The sequence below is a fragment of the Pogona vitticeps genome, chromosome 1 (genome assembly GCF_051106095.1).
Source record: "Pogona vitticeps strain Pit_001003342236 chromosome 1, PviZW2.1, whole genome shotgun sequence".
In the NCBI taxonomy this organism is placed as follows: domain Eukaryota; kingdom Metazoa; phylum Chordata; class Lepidosauria; order Squamata; family Agamidae; genus Pogona; species Pogona vitticeps.
The window spans coordinates 122444374-122466190 of NC_135783.1; the positions used below are offsets into that span (position 1 = coordinate 122444374).

Genomic DNA, 21817 nt, shown 5'->3' on the forward strand with positions numbered 1-21817 from the left:
TAAAGTACATTTATTTGACATTAATGAATCAAGCTGTCTGAAAAACTGAGAGGCTCCCAATGTTTATGTGCTGATGATGGATTATTAATGTCATCCCAATCAATGTATATCCTGGCATCATGCCCTGAGGAAAGGATGAATACACTGAGAAGTAGCACAAATCATCTCTCATTTATGATCTCTAGAGCGTGCAAGCCAGTTTCTTAACAGTGCCAGGCAGATAGTTCAGAAAGTTGGACCCTCTAGATTGGGGTCCCCAACCTTTCTCACCCTGTGGGCCGGCTGGGGAAGGTGGGGCATCCCCTTCTCTCATGTACATGTATGAACAAGCACTCTCTCTTGTGTGCGCATGAACAAGCATGCACTAATGTGCATGCACAAACAACAGCGTGGCACATGTGTAGATGCACTCATGCACATGCGCAAATGGCACTGTGGTGCTTGTGTGCTTATGTGCATGCGCAGACTGTGGCACTTGCACGGGCAGACTGGAACCCACACGCAGGGGCAAATCAGCTGTGCGGGGGGGTGCCTGCGGGGGGTGGGGCAGGAGGTCTGTTTCCATGGCCCAGTCCAGCTCAGGCCATGGACCAGAGGTGGGGGACCTCTGCCCTAGATGAGTATAGGCTAAGGGATTTTGAACCCATGCTAGATCTCAGTCTTGAGATATGTTGGTGAGAAAAAAAAATTGTTTTATAATTCAGTAATGATTCTGAATTTTAGCTCTATGTTATAGTTGCTAGTTGCCTTTATCACTGTTTTAGTATAAATGTGGTACATTGTTACAGACCAGCGATCTCCAAAGTATGGCCCGCAGGCCAAATCTGGCCCGCCTTGCTATTTTATCTGGACCGTTCCCTTAACTCCGTGTGTGCATGTGTGCATGCGGGGGCAGGCATGTATGCCTATGAGCATCCATGTGTGTGTGTGTGTGCTTACAGGGGAGCGAGTGGGGAGCGTACACGCGTATGCACATTCCTGTTCCTTCAGCCCTCTAAGATGTTGAAAGTATCTGGTGTGGCCCTCAGGGTCAAAAGTTTGGAGACCCCTGTTATAATATAAATTTAATAAATGATATATTTGAAGTCTTTAAATCCTCTGTAGCTATTCAATGGCTGAAACCCAGTTTAGTGTAATAAGTTGCAATGAGAGTAGATCCATTGAATTAGTGGAACGTGGGGAATTGACTCATCAAATTCCCACTGATTCAGTGGGTTTACTCTAATTGTGACTTACTATATCAAGTGACAGGATTTTAGCGTACAGATGCTATGTTATTAGGTTATATAATGTCCACTTGTGTCAGTGATGATGCAGCTGTAGCAATCAATTGCTGCTAGATAACAATATTGCTTACTAGTTGCATGAGTTGTATGCTGAGGGATACAAATGGCAACTCATCACAGTTCACTGCTGTGGGGTACATTGCAATTACTAACCAATAAATTCCTGGCACCTCTATTTTAAAGTTTGGAACACAACAAAGTTGTTCCATAAGTGCTAAGTACCATTACTATACCAAATGCAGTATACTTGCCAGTGTTGAATGCTAATAGCATCGTAGATCCTGTTTACATTAGAAACATAATAGAAGTTCTAATGATCTTTTAAAACTCCGGTATTGATGGTATTGCTCCTGCTTTAGGAAATCTGTATACCTAGCTGGACTATGTATTTAGTGATACAGTAGCCATGCAACAGGTTGCTTTTGAACCTTTTGCTACTCCAAGCTGAGTAAGCATAGCTGGATTGGGAGTGTGAGTTTTATCCAGAGCTCTTCATGGGTAGGAGGATCCAGATAGGTTAGCCATCCAGATATTGTTGGCTCCCAAATGATCAGCCAGGGGCCCTGCTTTGCTATCCCCCCCCCCCGATTGAATTCACTGTACAAGCCAGAGGTTCCCCTCTCCTGCTGTACTCAGTTGGTGCAGTGCACCAGCTTCACACACTGTACCAGCAGTTCATAGGAGTCATGCGATAGCTATGAGGAAACAACAAAGTGTTAACATGCTGCCCAATTCTTTGCATCCTAAGTCCCAGCTTCCAACAAAGTGTGTATAGGACTGTGCTGTGTGACCATGGCCATATGAAAAGTCTATGGAAGAATTAGAAGTCAAAACTAGATTTGTGATTATGATTCATTCTCTCCATTTAGTTACAGAATTGGGAACATCTAAAATAAGATTTTGAAGTAACTGCAACCTTCTGTGACTTGACACGATGTTGGAAGAAGATATGGAAGTGGCCATCAAGGTGGTGGTGGTTGGGAATGGAGCAGTTGGGAAATCTAGTATGATCCAGAGATACTGCAAAGGAATTTTTACAAAAGACTACAAGAAGACGATTGGAGTTGATTTCCTGGAAAGAGAAATGCAGTATGTATTGAACAGATGGGAGCACAACTCTTTCTTGCCATTTTGTTGTTGTTTTTAATTCAATGTGTTCAGTTCTTTTATAAGCACTGAAGTCATGTGTCTCCAAGAAAAGTGTTATGACATTGTTCTTTCTTCCTAGAGCTGAAAGTGAGGTATTTATATGCTAATTGTATTCTGCAGTCTTTCCATCTAAATGCCAGATTCACCAGTATTCACAATAAATGCAAACATGCTTGCAAGCTGCAAGTAAAGAAGGGGCTGTTTTGCTCTCCTAGGAGGACAAAGTAAGGCTGCGAATGAGCAAAAGAAAGGGAACTGTTTCTGAAAACAGCTTGTGTAAATGTATACAAACAGCATAAATGTTCCAGTATAGCAGTTCCCAGATTTTACCATTGTGTCACTTCTTGATTTTTAAGAAACTCTCATACCCCCTTACCTCTCCTTCAACATCCTCCTTACAATCAAAAATTCTGTTCATAATTTAAAATTTAAAATAAATATAAAAACATATTAACATTTATTTTAAATCAAAGAATCAAGCATACCTGTTTTTTCTTGAGAAATCCTAAATTATAGTGACGTGGTGGCGCTGTGGGCTAAACTGCAGAAGCCTTTGTGTGCTGCAGGGTCAGAAGACCAGCAGTCGTAAGATCGAATCCACGCGACCAAGTGAGCTCCCATCGCTTTGTCCCAGCTCCTCGCCAACCTAGCAGTTCGAAAGCATGTAAATGCGAGCAGATAAATAGGTACCATCTCGGTGGGAAGGTAAAACGGCATTCCCTAGTCACGCTCGCCACGTGACAATGGAAACTGTCTTCGGAAAAGCACTGGCCCTTGTCCCATAGAGTCGGACATGACTGGACTAATAATGTCAAGGGGTACCTTTACCTTTACCTAGTAACTGTTGCTATCACAGAAATCTCTTCAAGCTGGGGAAAAGCTTTCTATTAAATATGTCAGTCTCACACACCCTTAGAATTTCTTCATGCCTCTGGAGGAGAGGCATTCTCCCCCACACACACACACTTTGGAAACTGTTCCACTGAGAGTAAACTAGAATTTTGCATTTTGCTGCTGCTGCTGCTTTGGTCTTGATTGTTACTAATATTATCAATTATATTTGTCTCATGATTTCCCACTCTTAGATAGTGCTCAATGTGGCTTACACTCGTAAAACATTAGAAAACCAACAATAACATCAGATTCACCATAAAATCATTAACATCCAAATAAACAACAATGAAACTGTTGAAATTAATACATCTACAAACCATTAAAATATCACAATAAACTGAACACCATCAAAAGTAGTTTTAAAATTTTTGCCTTCACAGCAGTAAGTGTAGAAACTGTTCACACTGCTGGGAGAGGTGTGTTCCACAATCCAAACCCTGTTCCATGGGGTCTAACAAATTAGTAACAAAACAGGACCCTATTAGCACTTATGCTGGCTCAGAGACTGATACTCTGAGCTTGGAGGGATAAACATCCACATCTGTTACACAAGGGCTGGAAGATCGGCTAACGTATTATCATACAGGCACCTATTTCATTAGAACATTTACTTGGACATCTGGAAGGCCTTCACTGATTTATATTTTTAACTGGAGATGTATGTGGTGATGGTTTCAACTCTTCTTCTGAGGATCTTCCAGAAAAGTTTGTAACAAGACAGGCAGACTCTTGGAGAGCTGGAGCCCAAGCTGTTTAGGGCTCTGAAGATTAAAAGCAGTATTTTTAAAATGATGCCTGTCAAACATCTGGAAGTCAATGCAGATCTTTCAATACCATGGTGTGATTATCTTCATGCTATGCACTAATTAGCAGCCTACCTGCTTCATATTACACCAGCTGAAGATCCTGGACCCTCTTCGTGAATTGCCATGGGTACAGCAAGTGTGGTAATTGGGCACAGAAAACTTGTCAAATCATTTTAACTCTGAAGAGGTTGTAAGTGGTGCATTAAGTGAAGTTGGACAAAGGCATTCCTCATCACCATGGCTATCTTAGAGTCCAAGAGCATTTCAGAGTCAGGAAGCATTCACAGACTATAAACCCGAACTGTCAGGGAGGCACAACTTTTCCTACAACAAGTTTGAATCCTAATTCCTGAGCCTAACTTTATATTGACCAACAGCACCTCTGTCTTGTCAAGATTTAATTTAGTCCTCATTTAATTTAGTCGTGTCCGACTCTTCATGACCCCATGGACCAGAGCACGCCAGGCCCTCCTATCTTCCACTGCCTCCCAGAGTTGGGTCAAATTCATGTTGGTTGCTTCAATGACACTGTCCAACCATCTCATCCTCAGTCGTCCCCTTCTCCTCTTGCCTTCACACTTTCCTAACATCAAGGTCTTTTCCAAGAAGTCTTCTCTTCTCATGAGATGGCCAAAGTACTGGATCCTCAGCTTCAGGATCTGTCCTTCCAGTGAGCACTCAGGGTTGATTTCCTTTAGAATGGATAGGTTTGTTCTCCTTGCAGTCCAGGGGACTCTCAAGAGCCTCCTCCAGCACCACAATTCAAAGGCATCAATTCTTCAGCGGTCAGCTTTCTTTATGGTCCAGCTCTCACTTCCATACATCACGACAGGAAAAACCATAGCTTTGACTATTCGGACTTTTGTTGGCAAGGTGATGTCTCTGCTTTTTAAGATGCTGTCTAGGTTTGTCATCGCTTTCCTCCCAAGAAGCAGGCGTCTTCTAAATTCGAGACTGCTGCCACCATCTGCAGTGATCATGGAGCCCAAGAAAGTAAAATCTGTCACTGCCTCCATATCTTCCCCTTCTATTTCCCAGGAGGTGATGGGACCCGTGGCCATGATATTAGTTTTTTTGATGTTGAGTTTCAGACCGTTTTTTGCACTCTCCTCTTTCACCCTCATTACAAGGTTCTTTCGTTCCTCCTCACTTTCTGCCATCAGAGTGGTATCATTTGCATATTGGAGGTTGTTGATATTTCTTCCGGCAATCTTAATTCCGGCTTGGGATTCCTCCAGTCCAGCCTTCCGCATGATGTGTTCTGCATATAAATTAAATAAGCAGGGAGACAATATATAGCCTTGTCGTACTCCTTTCCCAATTTTGAACCAATCAGTTGTTCCATATCGAGTTCTAACTGTTGCTTCCTGTCCCACATATAGGTTTCTCAGGAGATAGATAAGGTGGTCAGGCACTCCCATTTCTTTAAGGACTTGCCATAGTTTGCTGTGGTCCACACAGTCAAAGGCTTTTGCATAGTCAATGAAGCAGAAGTAGATATTTTTCTGGAACTCTGGCTTTCTCCATAATCCAGCGCATGTTAGCAATTTGGTCTCTAGTTCCTCTGCCCCTTCGGAATCCAACTTGTTCTTCTGGGAGTTCTCGGTCCATATACTGCTGAAGCCTACGTAGTAGGATTTTGAGCATAACCTTGCTAGCGTGTGAAATGAGTGCAATTGTACGGTAGTTGGAGCATTCTTTGGCACTGCCCTACTTTGGTATTGGGATGTAGACTGATCTTTTCCGGTCCTCTGGCCACTGTTGAGTTTTCCAAACTGATACCACCCAGAGTTGCCTTTACATATAGTTTAAATGTCTGTTTTCAGAGTCAACAATGAAGATGTCCGACTGATGCTGTGGGATACTGCTGGTCAAGAAGAATTTGATGCTATTACTAAAGCTTATTACAGAGGTAGGTAGAATCACTAAGACCTGTAAATCCAGGTGTGTAAATACTTCAGGATTGTGATAACTTTTATTGATCCCCCCAATATAAATCTTTTGTTTATACTTTTGTAAGTTATGTTGGAGACCAGTTATATTTGCCTTAGCTTGGTATTTTTTTTAGTAATAAACTCTGAAATGGTATTTTGTATTTTTATAAAGTATTGAAAAAAGGTTTTAAAGTAGATTATCAACATAATTGAAACATTTTTGAAAAGATACTTTCAGAGTTTAGCAATTCTGGGGCAGAACCTTGTTCCCCTGCAGAGTTGCCTAAGGGCAAGGATGTTGACAAGTCTTTGGATTCGAGTCCCAAATGCAGGTCTAAGTCTTTGGTACCAATTCCTAAGTCCCAAGTACGAGTCTTTATTGAAAACAATATTCCCCCTTCCCCAAAAAGGGAGGGGTGTGTGGGTTACAAGTCAAAGCCAGTCTTTAAAAAAAGAACCAAGTCAAGTCACTGATGCGACTTAAGTCCGATTTGAGAGCGCGTTCCACGATTTCTCTTCCTTCTCTTACCCAGTCTTTTATCCTTATAGAAGGCTTCTGAGCATGTCTTGAGTTTATGTATGTTTGGAACAACCGCTGACAGTGTCAATTGATGTGAAATGTAATACATAAATAATTGCCAATTAAATGTTACTTGTGTCACTATAAAATTTTCCTCCAAGTGTTTAAGTGAGTGCTGTTACTGTCTTAAACTGTGTGAAGTCTGTATAATGTTAATTACATTATTTTAATAATGGAGGTTCCCACTAAATGAAAGAGAATATGTCACCATAAGTCAGAATTGGCTTGATGGGACACAATTATTACTATTATATGTCTCTTAAGTAAGACTTTGCTGGTTTTTTTGTACAGCACTGCTAAGGACTTCAGCTAAGATGCAGGGTTTAAGGTTACATTAAGTACACAAGTTCATAGTACAAGGGTTAACTGTTCAGAACTTGGTTAGAGTGCATATCAGTGTAAAATTACCTTCCCCTCACTGTTTGCAACAGCAAGGTGGATAGAATGTCATGGCTGGCTGGCTTATATAATACTAAAAACCGATGCTCATTGTTCAGCTTCATCTATTTCACTCCTGATAAGGAGCTCATTACATGATTCTCTTTAAACTGTAGCATAAACAAATTAAGCTTTGATTCTGAAATTCAAGATCCCCTTCTTGCTGCATGGTCCACAAAGCCTGAATTACAGTCTTCTTTCACTAGATTTAACATAACAGAAGAAGTTAGAGTTAGTCACTTGATCATGTAGAAAATATAGAGGATGGAATCTGCAGTCAGTGCACAAAGAATCGCTGTGTTTTGTTTTCAGCATTTTTAAGCAAAACTGCTTTTTATGCTCACATTGGATATATTCATATAATAAAAATAAGATTATCAGGAAATATCCAAACATAGATGTGTAAATGCAAAAAGACAGTGTCAAAGCAATTATGAGTCTTGTACAAAGCATATTGGCTTTGAAAGTAAAAGGTTTTTATTGTTTTTAAAATTAGCAGGGAAGTTTTCACAGTGTTCTTTCACCTGGTGAAATAATTTTCCAAAACATAGAAAGTATTCTTTGTATCATTTCTCTATAATAATGCAGCTCATAGCTTTCTGACCTTTTAGGATCTGAGCACCTGGTTATAAACATTAGCAGCTAAGAGTGCCATACAGGTTGAGTCTGTCCCACTGTGGTCAGTGAAGCACATGCCCAGGTAAATATTTGTAAGATAAAGCAGACTTCATTTCTGAATTTTAGTCCCAAATCTAACACAAATTATCAAGATACTAACTCTCTACAAAGTAGAAGAAACTGGTCTTCTCCAGACACTGAGTGCATTATTGTTGATCCAGAAGTTAGTATTGTATATTCATTTTGTTTTTTAGGAGCCCAAGCTTGTGTGCTTGTATTTTCAACCACTGACAGAGAGTCGTTTGAAGCAATCCCTACCTGGAAGGAAAAAGTGGTGTCAGAAGTTGGAGACATTCCTACAGTGCTTGTTCAAAATAAAATTGACCTCCTGGATTATTCTTGTATAAAGAAGTAAGTGTTGGTATGGTGCTTTATGAAATCAGTTTTATGGGCACTTAAGTGACTAAAATAGTTGCATATGAATGGCAAATATGGAAAGACACATTCACCTTCATCTGTGGGCATCCATTATAGTTTGAATCCAAATGAAACACCAGTTCCAAAGGGCAGGAAAGTGTATCTCTACAGGTAGCTCCACTTCAGCTTGGACCTAAGCAGAAGTCTCTGTAAACAAGATTACCCTTGCTTTTTCAGTTCTTTTCCCAGCCCTTTCGCAGAATAACAATCTCAATTGCCAAATTACAATTTTAAAGCTATATTTTGTTTACACTTCAAATCTGCGGGCACTCTGCTGCTGATGCTGAGAGATCACCAACATAGTCATCAGATCAGATGGTATGTCAACCAAAAAATAAAAAATAAATTAAAAAAGGAAAGCTGATCACAAACTGCAAAAAAAAAATGTAAGCAGAGTGACCCCCTGTATAAGGTGGGGCTGAGTTCAATTGAGAAAAGGGTTATCTTGACCTGCGGTGCTGGGTCCTTCCCTGCCCACTCTTCTTCCCTCTGCATTCTGTCCCTACAGGTAAGGTTTTTTTTAAGTATTGGCACAGATTCTGGCTTTGGCAAGGGAAAGCTGGGACAGGACAGACAAAAGTGGCCAACAATCCTATTCGGTTTGTCTTTGAATTACACCCCATCCCTCACTTTACATACCATCTGAATGGGACAGGTTTCCAGTTCAAGAAATGGGGCTGACACTCTTTATTTAGATCTTCTAATTGATACTCTTTAAAGGTGCAATTGGGCCATACACCCTACTGAAATTGATATGACTGACTTCTCAGCAGTGTCTGTAGGACTGGGGTCTTGGACCAGCTGCCCCAAAGGGGATGTATTGTGGCTTGGTTTGTATAAGCAAGAAGTGCATATTTTTATTCTGGATACCTTTAGCAGAATTTATGTAGTTTTGGATTTCTTACTTCATGGCCAAAATTCTGTTGTGTAGTTATGTGTGTGCAACTCAGAAGATGTGCCTGCAAAAATGCCAAGGTGGAAGTGTGATGGCTGAAGCACTTCCACTGGTGCATTACACTGTCACTTGTGCTGGAGACATATGACAGATGGCAAAATTACATACCCAACACATTTATTTCAGAGTTAACATTGCATCAGGCTAGCACAGGATTTTGCCCATTATGTGTGATGCCTTCTGTATTTCATACAAATGCTGTGATATTTTAAATTGTTTTGCTCTCTCTGCCAGCCCACAATCCACTTCAGCTTCCTTCTCTCTGTGCTCCTTGTAACAAGTAAATGCAGCGCTCTACTCTTGCCAGTCATTTCACAGCCTTAATATTCAATAATCTAATCCACTTTCAGCAAAACAGGTTACTACATTCAAAGTGAATTTTGTCTGTTGTACTAAAAACACTGAGCTCACCATTTTTTTTCCTTGTTTGGTAAATAGTGAAGAAGCAGAGGCACTGGCCAAGAAGCTGAAATTAAGGTTTTATCGAACATCTGTGAAAGAGGACTTGAATGTAACAGAAGGTGAGGAGCTGCTGATTCGGAGATATAATTCATTTAGATGCTAATCGTTAATTTGTTAGTATTGCTTCTGTTTAATTTCTTTTTTCCATCACGAGAAGCAGGCCCAGTTTTCACTTGCATGACAAACCTCTGAGTACCTTCATTCCTAAATACCTAATGTTCTAGGTTCAGGAAATCCCTTTTGGATGGCAGATCATGCAGTTGTCGGCAGTTTCTATCTGCAATTGGAAGGGTCCGTCCCACAGACCTGTTTTCCACCTCAGCAAGAGCTAGACCACGGCAAAATGAGCTTTGTGCTTTGTGGGTTTGTGGTGGCTGGTGGCGGGGGTGGGGGAAGAGTGTTGCCAGAACTCTAGCTTAGCTTTAGGAGTTTCCCATATGGAGCTCTGCATGAGCATAGAAGGCTTTTGTGCAGTTTCACTGAGGACCACTTGATAAACTACAGTTGCAGATCAGAAACCAGGCTTTCCCGAGCTGCACTCAGTTCCAAAGGATTGATTGACAAATTGATTGGTAGCAGAAGCACCTAAGGGGAGACCTTGCAGGGAAGGATGCTGCCTGTTAATGCCAACTGTGCTGAGCAGGAAGGACCAATGGTCAGGCATCGTGTAAGGGGAACTTAACACAGCTACAATTTTATGTTTCTTTTTCTTATGCTGTTTCTTAATAATGTCACAAATGCTGGCTGAAATCATATAAATGTTGAGAGAAACATGGCCATTTTGGTGGCAATTGCTGCCTGTCAATGCTTCTTTTTCCTGTTGTACACTAGGTCAGAGGTCCCCAACCCCCAGTCTGTGACCTGAGCTGGATGGGGCCGCGGAGACAGACTCCCCCTTGCCCGCACTCCCCCCAGCCCCTTTGCACCTGCGTCTGCACCCACACAAGCGCTCCCCCACCGCTTCGCGCATGTGCATCAGCGAGCACCCGCTCCTTCACACATGTGCACAAGTGCAAGGAGAGTGCCCCGCCTTCCCCAACCAGTCTGCAGGGTTTAAAAGGTTGGGGACGGCTGCACTAGGTGATAGGATCCCTGTGTGACGAGAAGAGTAAGCATCAACGTCTTAACTGGTGCTGTTGGAATTGCACCAGGAGCCCTAAGTAACAGGATTCTGGCCATTATAATCCAAGCAGAGGTTGGGTGGCCATTTGTCATGGAGACATTTTCTGCTTTCTTAGGGAGCTGGACTCTTATCCACCTTGGGCTCCTTTCCTGGTTTACAGTTCTGTGATTCTCTATTGCAGTCCCCTTTCTCCATGGATGTCATTAGCTTCGGATCCATAATGTGTCTAATGTTTGTAGCAGCTTTGTCACTTATAAACCAGATCATAGTTAGTGCCACTAAATGATGTTTTTGGCTTGAGTGCTATAATTAATGTGTGTTACTGTTTTTCTAAATGTCATAATGTAGCTTTCTGTATGCTTCAGTTTTTAGATATTTGGCTGAGAAGTACCTTCAAAAACTCAAACAACGAATAGTTGAAGATCCAGAAATAGTACATACAAGTAGTAATAAAATTGGTATGTATGTAGCAACAAACTGTAGCCAGACAATTATGGCTGCTCATAAAAAGTGTGCTGCTAATTATGGGGTCCCAGTTGGCTGGATAGCTCAGTGGTTTAGGTATCTGGCTGTGGAGTCATAGGTTGGGAGTTCGATTCCCTACTGTGCCTCCTATGAGCAGAGCCATTCTGTGTGGCCTTGGGCAAGCTGCACAGTCCCAAAATGCCCAGAAGTAAGGAATGGTAAACCACTCTTGAGTACTGTCTACCTTGAAAAAACCCTGAAAAGGGTTGCCATAAGTAAGAATTGACGTAACAGCACATGATTGTTTTATTATTTCAAAGTCTCCAGTGTGTTTCAGTGGAAGTGTAATCAGAACACTTAGCAGACTCAGAAGACATTGCAGTCATGTTGGTTCTACTGGATGGTCCTATTTCAGCACTAATAATGCTAGCTGGGCCTTTTCAGCCATTCCTCGTAAAATGTTGAACATACTGTAGATGTTTTGCAGTGAATGGGAAATATACAATTTCCTACCTACTGATAAAGAATTGAAAACTAAGTACAGTAGTTTCCAATATTGGTCAATTTGCTGGCAAAAGTGTACAAAAGGCTTGAAGTATCTGGCACCTGATGAAAAGAGCTCTGTAAACTGCCTTTTGTAGAGATTACTGAACATTTATTTATTTATTTATTTATTTATTTATTTATTTATTTATTTATTTATTTATTTACTCGGTGTGACTACATTGCATCATGGGAATTCGGATCTGTTTGATTTCAGTTGCCACGCTTAAATGGAATTGCTTGCAGTCCTTCTTACATGCCTGAAGGTGGTGCTGTTCAAATAACGGCATTCAAAGGCCAGGAGACAGGATTCACCCCACCCCACCCCATTTCTATTGTCAGCTTCTGATTAAGCTGTTAAAAAAATAAATAAAATGACAGGAGTGTTGCCCAGAAGAACCTTAAAAAGAATAATAATAATTTTGGGCTGATTCATGTTTCCTGTCGCATCAGGCTGATCAGTGGGAGGAGGGAATGCAAATCGGCACACCCCAAACCTGTAGTATTTTCTGCAGTTTTTGGTAACGTGGTTGCCCTCTCAAAGTGAAATTTGTTGGGTTTTATTTCTGAGCTGTGCTTGTGTTGCCATGTTGTCAAGTGAGAGTATGTATGAGTGCCCCTGTCTCTTGACTTCAGTTTGGTTTTTCTGTTGAAATGTTACTTGACAATGTCATCTATTTACAGAAATTGTCTTCAGAATCTTAGCTTGCAGTCCCTTTATCTGATGAGGAAGTCGTATAAGTTACGTATTAGTAATGGCTTTAAGTTTATTTGACTTTTACAGTCTGTAGGTAATATCTCCAGATGGCCGGGTACCAGTTAAATAATGAAAATAAAACCTTTAAACTTGCATGTTCTGTACTTGAAAGGGGTTAGTTATTAAAAGTGTAACTTTTATCTTCCCTGTTTCAATGCTATATAGGTGTCTTCAACACAGCAGGTGGAAGTCATTCCAGCCAGAATTCTAATTTGCTTAATGGTGGTGATGTCATCAACCTTAAACCAAACAAACAAAGGACCAAGAAAAACAGAAGCCCTTTTAGCAACTGCAGCATCCCCTAGCCCTGCCATGGGGGAAAAGGAAAGACGGTCTGACAGAGCTCTTCAACTGGTGTTGTTAAGGAGCCCACTTGGTAGCAGATGTTGCACACATTGGATCCCACCAAGCTAGTGGATACTGCTGTTACAATGAATTATTATTATTATTATTATTGGTACATAATGAGATTTCTGGTGGCACAGAAATAGAATTATTGGCCCGTGCATTCATTCTATATTGCATATGACAACTTTCCAGTTGAAAGGTATGGTGTATTAAAGTGTACAGTAGGTTTTACTTTTTTTAACATAAAGCTGAAATGCTTAAATATCAATACTGTCCACATAGTTCAAGATAAAATAATGTTTCCTGGTGGATGTTCTGCCTTGTTAGCAACATATTTTTAGAAGAAAAGCAGAAATTAATAGTTTGTTAAAATGCCCAGTGCACATTCTGTCAACATTGGTGGTGCAATACTTGTATAGCTAATGAATTTTAACTTCAGTGTGCCTATGTGTGTAGAAACTTGCTTAAAGATTCAGGCTAATAAACTTGTACTGGGTCCATTTATAAGGTCCTAATTACTTACAAAGTGGCATTTTAATATTAAGTTTTAAGTTTTAGGTAACTTTTGATGGTACTTGCCATATCCAAACTTTGCCTACATGATGGGCCTTAAGTTCTTTTATAAAACTGTGCTGTGCCAAAAAGTCATGTTAATGCTGCTGCACTTAGATATTTTAGTCAATTGTGTATCAAGTAGAAATTCTGAATCTTAATAGGATGAGCAGATGATAAAAGGTACAGCCAAGCTGAACATAATCAGTTTGCTTCCTTAAAAAAATAGAACTCTATAGCTAAAATGCTCCCATAGCTTTGACTATGCAGACCTTTCTTGGCAAGATGATGTCTCGGCTTTTTAAGATGCTGTCTAGGTTTGTCATCGCTTTCCTCCCAAGAAGCAGGTTTCTTTTAAGTTCATGACTGCTGCCACCATCTGCAGTGATCATGGAGCCCAAGAAAGTAAAATCTGTCACTGCCTCCATATCTTCAAAGTGATGGGACCAGTGGCCATGATCTTGGTTTTTTTGATGCTGAGCTTCAGACCATTTTTTGTGCTCTTTCATCCTCATTAAGAGGTTCTTTAATTCCTACTCACTTTCTGCCATCAGAGTGGTATTATCTGCATATCTGAGGTTGTTGATATTTCTTCCGGCAATCTTAATTCTGGTTTGGGATTCATCCAGTCTAGCCTTTCTCATTATGTATTCTGCATATAAGTTAAATAAGCAGGGAGACAATACACAGCCTTGTCGTACTCCTTTCCCAATTTTGAACCAATCAGTTGTTCCATATCCAGTTCTAACTGTTGCTTCCTGCCCCACATATAGATTTCTCAGGAGATAGATAAGGTGGTCAGGCATTCCCATTTCTTTAACGACGTGCCATAGTTTGCTATGGTCCACACAGTCAAAGGCTTTTGTGTAGTCAATGAAGCAGAAGTAGATATTTTTCTGGAACTCTCTGGCTTTCTCCATAATCCAGTGCATGTTAGCAATTTGGTCTCTAGTTCCTCTGCCCCTTCAAAATCCAGCTTGTACTTTTGGGAGTTCTCGGTCCACGTACTGCTGAAGCGTACCTTGTAGGATTTAGAGCATAACCTTGCTAGTGTGTGAAATGAGTGCAATTGTACGGTAGTTGGAGCATTCTTTGGCACTGCCCTTCTTTGGGATTGGGATGTAGACTGATCTTTTCCAATCCTCTGGCCACTACTGAGTTTTCCAAACTTGCTGGCATATTGAGTGTAGCACCTTAACAGCATCATCTTTTAAGATTTAAAATAGTTCAACTGGATTGTTAGTCATGATTTCTAAGGCCCCCTTGACTTCACTCTCCAGGATGTCTGGGTTGTTCGGGACATCCAGATCTTTCTGGTATAATTCCGCTGTGTATTCTTGTCACCTCTTCTTGCTGTATTCTGCTCCTGTTAGGTCCCTACCAGTTTTTTTCCTCTATCTTTGTACAAAATGTTCCTTTAATAGCTCTAGTTTTCTTGAAGAAATCTCTGGTTTTTCCCTATTATTTTCCTCTATATCTTTGCACTGTTCATTTAAGAAGGGCCTCTTGTCTCTCCTTGCTATTCTTTGGAAGTTTGCATTCCATTTTCTGCACCTTTCCCTATTTCCCTTGCATTGTGTTTCCCTTCTCTTCTCTCCTATTTGTAAGGCCTCATTGGACAGCCCCTTTGCTTTCTTGCATTTCCTTTTCTTTGGGATGGTTTTTGTTGCTGTCTTCTGTACAATGTTACAAGCCTCCATCCATAGTTCTTCAGGCATTCTGTCCACCAAATCGAGTTCCTTAAATCTGTTCTTCACTTCCACTGTGTATTCATAAGGGATTTGGTTTAGATTATAACTGACTAGCCCAGTGGTTTTTCCTACTGTCTTCAATTGAAGCTTGAATTTTGCTATAAGAAGCTGATGATCACAGCCATCATTAGCTCCAGGTCTTGTTTTTGCTGACTGTATTGAGCTTCTCCATCTTTGGCTGCAGAGAACATAATCAATCTGATTTTGGTATTGCCCACCTGGTGATGTCCATGTGTAGAGTCGCCTCTTGTGTTGTTGGAACGGAGTGTTTGTGATGATCAGCTTGTTCTCTTGACAAAACTCTGTTAGCCATTGCACTACTTCATTTTGAACTCCAAAACCAAACTTTCCTGTTGTTCCTTTTATCTCTTGACTCCCTACTTTAGCATTCCAGTCCCCTATAATGAGAATAACTTCTTTCTTTGCTGTCAGTTCTAGAAGATGTTGTAATCTTCATAGAATTTGTCAATTTCAGCTTCTTCAGCATGGGTGGTTGGTGCATAAGCTTGCATTACTGTGATGTTGAAAGGTCTGCCTTGGATTCCTATTGAAATCATTCTGTCATTTTTGAGATTATACCCATTACAGCTTTTCCCACTCTTTTGTTGACTATGAGGGCTACTCCATTTCTTCTACAGGATTCTTGCCCACAATAGTAGATACGATAATCGTCTGAATTGAATTTGCCCATTCCCGTCCATTTTAGTTCACTGATGCCCAGGATGTCAATACTGTATTTATTCTTGCCATCTCCTGTTTGACCACATCCAGCTTACCAAGGTTCATAGATCTTACATTCCAGGTTCCTATGCAATATTTTTCTTTGCAGCATCGGACTTTCCTTTCACTTCCAGGCGCATCCACAGCTGAGCGTCCTTTCGGCTTTGGCCCAACCACTTCATTAGCTCTGGGGCTACATGTACTTGTCCTCAACTCTTCCTCAGTAGCATATTGGACACCTTCCAACCTGATGGGCTCCCAGCATCGTAATTTTTAGCCTTTTGTTTCTGTCCATGGAGTTTTCTTGGCAAAGATATTGAAGTGGCTTTCCAGTTCCTGTTCTAGGTGGATTGCATTTAGTCAGAACTCTCCACTATGACCTGTCCGTCTTGGGTGTCCCTGCACAGCATAGCCCATAGCTTCTCTGAATTACTCAAGCCCTTTCACCACAACAAGGCAGCAATCCGTGAAGGGGAAACATGCATAGGATCACTTTTTTATCCTATCCGTGTTGACGTACCTCCATATAATAGCTTTTGGATCAGGGTATTAAACTAATTTTTAAAATTTTGTGCTAGAAAGTCATGGGCTAAATTTTAACTCTAGCTTTCTGGTTGAAGCATGCTTCTACAGTAATGCATCTGATTACATTTTACTGTTGTATTTCTACAGTATATCTGTAAATTTTCTGCCAGCGGCAAATTGCCATTTCTGAGAAATGTTCATATATTAATAGTTTAGAAACATAGTTATATTGAAGGACAAACGAGATGACCTGGAGCTATGCCAGCTGAACTGGACAGTTCTTTTAGATGATGATTTCTTCTAGTTTTTATATATAAACTAGGTTCATCTATCTTGAAATAATACATTTACACAGGAGATCTTTCCACTTTAAGTCTGTACAGTATGACCCCTGTATCTGTAGGATTGGTATCTGCGGTTTCACTTATTTGTGTTATGAAAATATTTAAAATATTAAAAGAAAAAAATTAGAAATATAGTAAATATTGTCACTATGTATTTACCAGAACTGGCCACTAGAGGGAGCCACAGACCATGCTACAGTACCCTGTTCACAGAAAATAAGACAGGGTGCCTCACATTACGACATTAATTCGTTCCAATGAAATCGCTGTAGAACGAAAACGTTGTAAAGCGATTTTAAAAGGCCCATAGAAACGCATTAAAACCCAGTTAATGTGTTCCTATGGGCTGGAAACTCACAGTCCAGCGAAGATCCTCCATAGCGCGGCCATTTTTGCTGCCTGTGCAGCGAGGAATCCATCTCAGAAAACAGCGGGCGACCATTTTGTTTACCCGGCAGCCATATTGAAACAGCTGATCAGCTGTTTAAAAATCATTGCTTTGCGAGAATCGGTTCCCAAAGCAGGGAACCGATCATCGCAAAGCGAAATTCCCCCATAGGGAACATCGTCAAGCAGTTTCGTCGTTAAATGGAGCGCTCGTCTTGCGGGGCACCACTGTATTAATTTTTGCTCCAAAAAATACATTAGGGCTTATTTTCAGGGGATTTTTTATTTTTTTCATGTACAATAATCTACACTTATTCAAATACGGTCATGTCATCTTCTTCTGGTTGCTGCACAAGGGTGGAGGGTGGGGTTTCACTTAACTGCCTTATTTTTGGGGTAGGGCTTATAGGCATCCTGAAAAATCATACTAGGCTTGTTTTCAGGTTAGGTCTTATTTTCAGGGAAATGGTATGTACTGTATTGCATAGCTTTGTCTTTGGCTCCTCTAGCGGCCAGTTCTGGTAATTCATTTTCTGCTTTTTGGATTTTTTTTTTCTTTTGCCATACTGTGTATAGTGTTCTCAATTATTTTCAGCATCTGCAAGGGGGACCTGGAACTAATTCCAAGCACGTATGGGTGTCCTACTGTATATTACTGTATTGGGAGAAGGTTTTTAACATTTCAGGAGTTTATATGTATTAAAACGGAAATCTACATTTTTCAAAGGTGTCTTGGCTCAGCTCTGCCATAACTTGGGCATAAGAAGTAGATGGCTTAGTATATGGAACAGATAGATTAAGATTCCTGTTGCTTTTGTAACTATTCCCATTGCTGGCAATGAGATGGACATTGTAGTCATCTTTAATATTGAATTATTGTATGAAGTCCTTTATTTTTTTTAACAAGCATATCTGGTTACAAGATGGCTGTAAATCTGTGGGTCCAAACTGTGTTCGTCTTGCTGTAAAATAATCTTGATTTCAATCTCTAGGGCTCAGTGTGCACATTTTTTAAATATGGAGTTTTTTACATTGAACTGATAGCCTTACTTGTTTTGTACTTGTGGAGAAAAGGACTCTGGTCTCAATTTTTGTCTTGATTCCATTTGTATAAAACAGTAAACGTTTAAAATGTGTTTAACAGTCTGCAGTTGCCATTTATGTTGCTGTGTCTATGATCTTTGCATATACATTATTTTCCGAATTAAAAACCTGATGTAAATGTTTGTTATGAGCTGAAAACATGGATAGGAGATATGCACAGGATTGAGGTCCTCAGTGGTTTAGATATTTGGCTGCGGAGCCAGAGGTTGGGACTTCAATTCCCCATTCTGCCACCTATGAGTACAGTGAGCTCTGTGTGGCCTTGAGCAATCTGCACAGTCCCAGGGTGCCCCCAGAAGAAGGAAATGGTAAACCACTTCTGAGTATTCACTACCTACAAAGCCACCATTAATCCAAATTGACTTGATTTTTTATTATTATATTAAACACCAGGCACAGTCCAAATTATAAAAACAATGGCTGGTATTATATAACACAAGTTTTAACCAAAAAACTAAGTATCTGTTAAATATCTGCTGTTCCTAATATTGCTGTTTTTTGTTACTCTGATGGTGTGATTTCTGAGATCTGCAACAGTTTATAGTATTGTGTGAAATTTCTTGATGTTGATCCCAAAGCCCCAGTGATTACAGGGACTACTGGTGTGTTTCTTCCAGAGGTGAGATGTTTTGATTGCCAATTCTCTGTATTTTGTTAGTTTTTCCAATTCTTTATTTTCAACTCTGGCACTCCCTGGAATTACAATGTCAATGATCCAGACATTTCTTCATTCTATTACTACTATGTCTGGTGCATTATGTTCAAGGTGTCTATAAGTTTGGATCCTGAAATTGATACACACCTCAAACTTGATGATGATGATGATGTTTCAAGATAATTAGACAAGTCTTCAGTATTTTATTTTCAGTATGGATGTACTTGAAGTGCAAAAGAAAAAAACACAAAATGCAACTCATTGATCTGGTAATGAATTCTAGTGGTTATTTGTATACAGTGGTGCCCCGCATAGCGACGTTAATCTGTTCCGGATTAATTGTCGCTATGCAGAAACATTGCTAAACGGAACGGAAAAAGCCATAGGAACGCATAGAACGGCCCCCAAACTCACCGTTCAGCAAAGTTCCTCCATAGCGCCGCCATTTTCGCACCCTCGGTAAGCGAGGGCAGGGCGTGAAAACACTTGCGGTGGCCATTTTGGGCACCCGATGGCCATTTTGCTTACCGATCATCGCAATGCGATGTTTTGCCTATTTAGAACATCGCAATGCGATCGCATTAGCGATCTAAAAAAATATATCACTATGCGGATTCGTTGTTAAACGGTGCGCTCGTTAAGCAAGGCACCACTGTATTTTAATATGGGGAGTTTTTCTTTATAACCACATTCCACTGTCAAAATAATGATCATTGTTTTCAGCTTTGATAGTGTGATCAAGGAAAGAGGAAAAGATGGAATTGATTCTACCACACCTTCAATAAAATGACTGCTCAGAAATTAAGAGAATATACAATCTGTCTTGCAGTTTTCCCACAGTCCCAGATGAGAAATGAATTATCATATATGCGGCTTTGACTGTTGCATGACAACTTTTTCCTTCTTACCCTTTAATCTGTACAGAACATAATTTTCATCTTGTGGCGCAGTGGTTAAACTGCAGTACTGCAGTCAAGACTCTGTTCATGACCCAACTTCAATTCCGATGTGCTCAGGTAGACAGCTCAAGGTAAATTCAGCTTTCCATCCTTCCGAGGTTGGTAAATTGAGTACCTAGCTCATGGGGGGGGGGGCAATGTATAGCCTGCATAATTAAATGATAAACTGACCCACACTATCAAAAGACATATTTATCCCTGCCTTGGCATCATTTGTGTTTGAAGTTGTTCTAAGTCATGTGTCTCCTGGTAATCACTTCAAATATACATTAGCCACATCTCAAGAGGAGTTGATCTGGTGGACCATCAGCCTTTATTCTTGAAAAGAGAGAGCAACTGGTGTATGCTGCTCCAGTAGATAGTGTAAGAAAGCTGCCAGACTTTCCTGGCGATTGGCTTGCAAGTAGCCTTTGTTGCCTGATAATTCTCGCTACAAGGGAGGCCGATGATTAGAAATGCAAGCCTAAAAAGTCTTTCCTGTTCTCTGGAGATGGGTGGATTTTTTTTCTGTCTCAAGACTGAGAGGCTTTGGGTATCAGAAGAACAACATGGTGCCTTTCTCTTGAATCCAGTATAGGTTTTTGATCCTGTGTGAGACTGGTGGCACAGAAGATAGTTTAACCCAAGACTGCTTTACTAGCAAGAATAATCCAGGCAAAAAAGGGAAGGAGTACCAGAGCAGATGACAGTTGTACACGCTACTGAAGACCAGGCCACTGACAGGAGGTGGTGCTTCTTTGACATCCAGTTGTATTCATTTAGTCATATGGAGGATCTGATACGTATATGGGCACAGATTCTCAGATGGTGAGAAAGGACTGTTGTCTCCTACTACTTCATCTAGTGATGGTCTGAATGGAGATGGAGAAGATGAAGAATCACCAGGGACAGCTGAATTATTGTCTGGTTCAGAGGCTTCTTCCTGAGGAGCAAGGTCCTGTTGAGCAGGCAGTATTGCTGCGGACAGCAGGACCATGGTGAGAGTAGCGATAGATGCACTCGATACAGGTTGCTGTAGCAGTGTTGGCTGTAAAGCTGTCAGTACAGGTGGAGGAGTGGTTGATGTTAGAGGATGGAGGAATGAGATTTGATAAGCTGGGACAGATGAAACAACATGGCAGTATGGGTGAGGGCAAAGTGGAGGAAAATCACAGGATTAAGCACCATCATGGGATCGAGGTAACTGACCATCTTGGGACTGAGGAAGAAGAGACTGGGAGGGGTAAGTCTAGATATGAATAATGGATACACTGTGGATACTGTAAAAATGCATGAAACTGAGGCGAATTCATATGGTACGATTGTGGAGAACCACAGTACTTCTCTTGATGCCAGTCCCAAGATAATTGCTTTTTTTTTGAGTGAGCGAGCACAAGCAGTGGTGAGAGTGAGAACAGTGGTGAGTATGCTGTGCCATCCAGTCCCACTGGCCTTGCCTTGCAAGGTGTTCCAAACATGCAGGTGGTGGTGGTGGTGGGGAGAATCCCCTTCATACCGAGATTGAAGAGGGTTGTGAGAGGTTCAGTGCAGGACGTGAGCAATAGATCTGGGCTCTGATGGGTTCTGTTCATGGATCTCCTCATCCAATACCCAGCCCAGAAAAAAAATACTGGAAGAGTTATCCATCAGGCAGTTGTTTTGTTGAGGAGAAGCAGACTAGTTGACAAATTCTGACTGAGTGTGGATACCAGATGATCAGCATGCTAAGGACAAAAGGACAGTTGTCAGGGTTACTGCTCTTGGGGCTACAGCCAAAGGTGACACAAGTCAGTGCTAGAGGTCAAAGTGAAGTCTGTACCAAAGCAGCTTGATCAGAAGGCAAAGCAGAGGACTAATGAGTTCTGCTTTTCTTAGCATTAGATGCATCCTTCTCTGAAGGAGGCACATTTTTTTAATACAGGCAACTGTATTACATGTAATTGTTTATAGATATAGTTATTTGCAATCTTTCTATAGTATCTAATGACACACATACTTGAAATCCA

At 40.8% G+C, this 21817-nt stretch overlaps 1 protein-coding gene and 1 long non-coding RNA gene across 2 annotated transcripts; one reads left to right on the forward strand and one right to left on the reverse strand.

The window, feature by feature from the left end:
* Positions 1 to 2120: 2120 nt before the first annotated feature.
* On the reverse strand, positions 2121 to 3172 carry LOC140707343 (uncharacterized). Its single transcript, XR_012087321.2, has 2 exons — positions 2921 to 3172; positions 2121 to 2358 (listed from the first exon to the last, which is right to left on the reverse strand). It is a non-coding gene; the product is annotated as an uncharacterized LOC140707343 (long non-coding RNA).
* RAB23 (RAB23, member RAS oncogene family) lies at positions 2221 to 15013 on the forward strand. The gene is made up of 6 exons (XM_078386328.1): positions 2221 to 2375; positions 5962 to 6047; positions 7960 to 8116; positions 9576 to 9658; positions 11088 to 11180; positions 12653 to 15013. Exons 1-6 carry the CDS (start codon positions 2221 to 2223, stop codon positions 12790 to 12792), a joined length of 714 nt encoding a protein of 237 aa, XP_078242454.1. The 3' UTR covers positions 12793 to 15013.
* Positions 15014 to 21817: the final 6804 nt, after the last annotated feature.

Coding starts and splice junctions, on each gene's coding strand:
- RAB23 (XM_078386328.1), top strand. CDS start 2,221: ATGTTGGAAGAAGATATGGAAGTGGCCATCAAGGTGGTGGTGGTTGGG. Junction 2,376..5,961: donor TTCCTGGAAAGAGAAATGCA/GTATGTATTGAA, acceptor GTCTGTTTTCAG/AGTCAACAATGAAGATGTCC. Junction 11,181..12,652: donor TACAAGTAGTAATAAAATTG/GTATGTATGTAG, acceptor AATGCTATATAG/GTGTCTTCAACACAGCAGGT.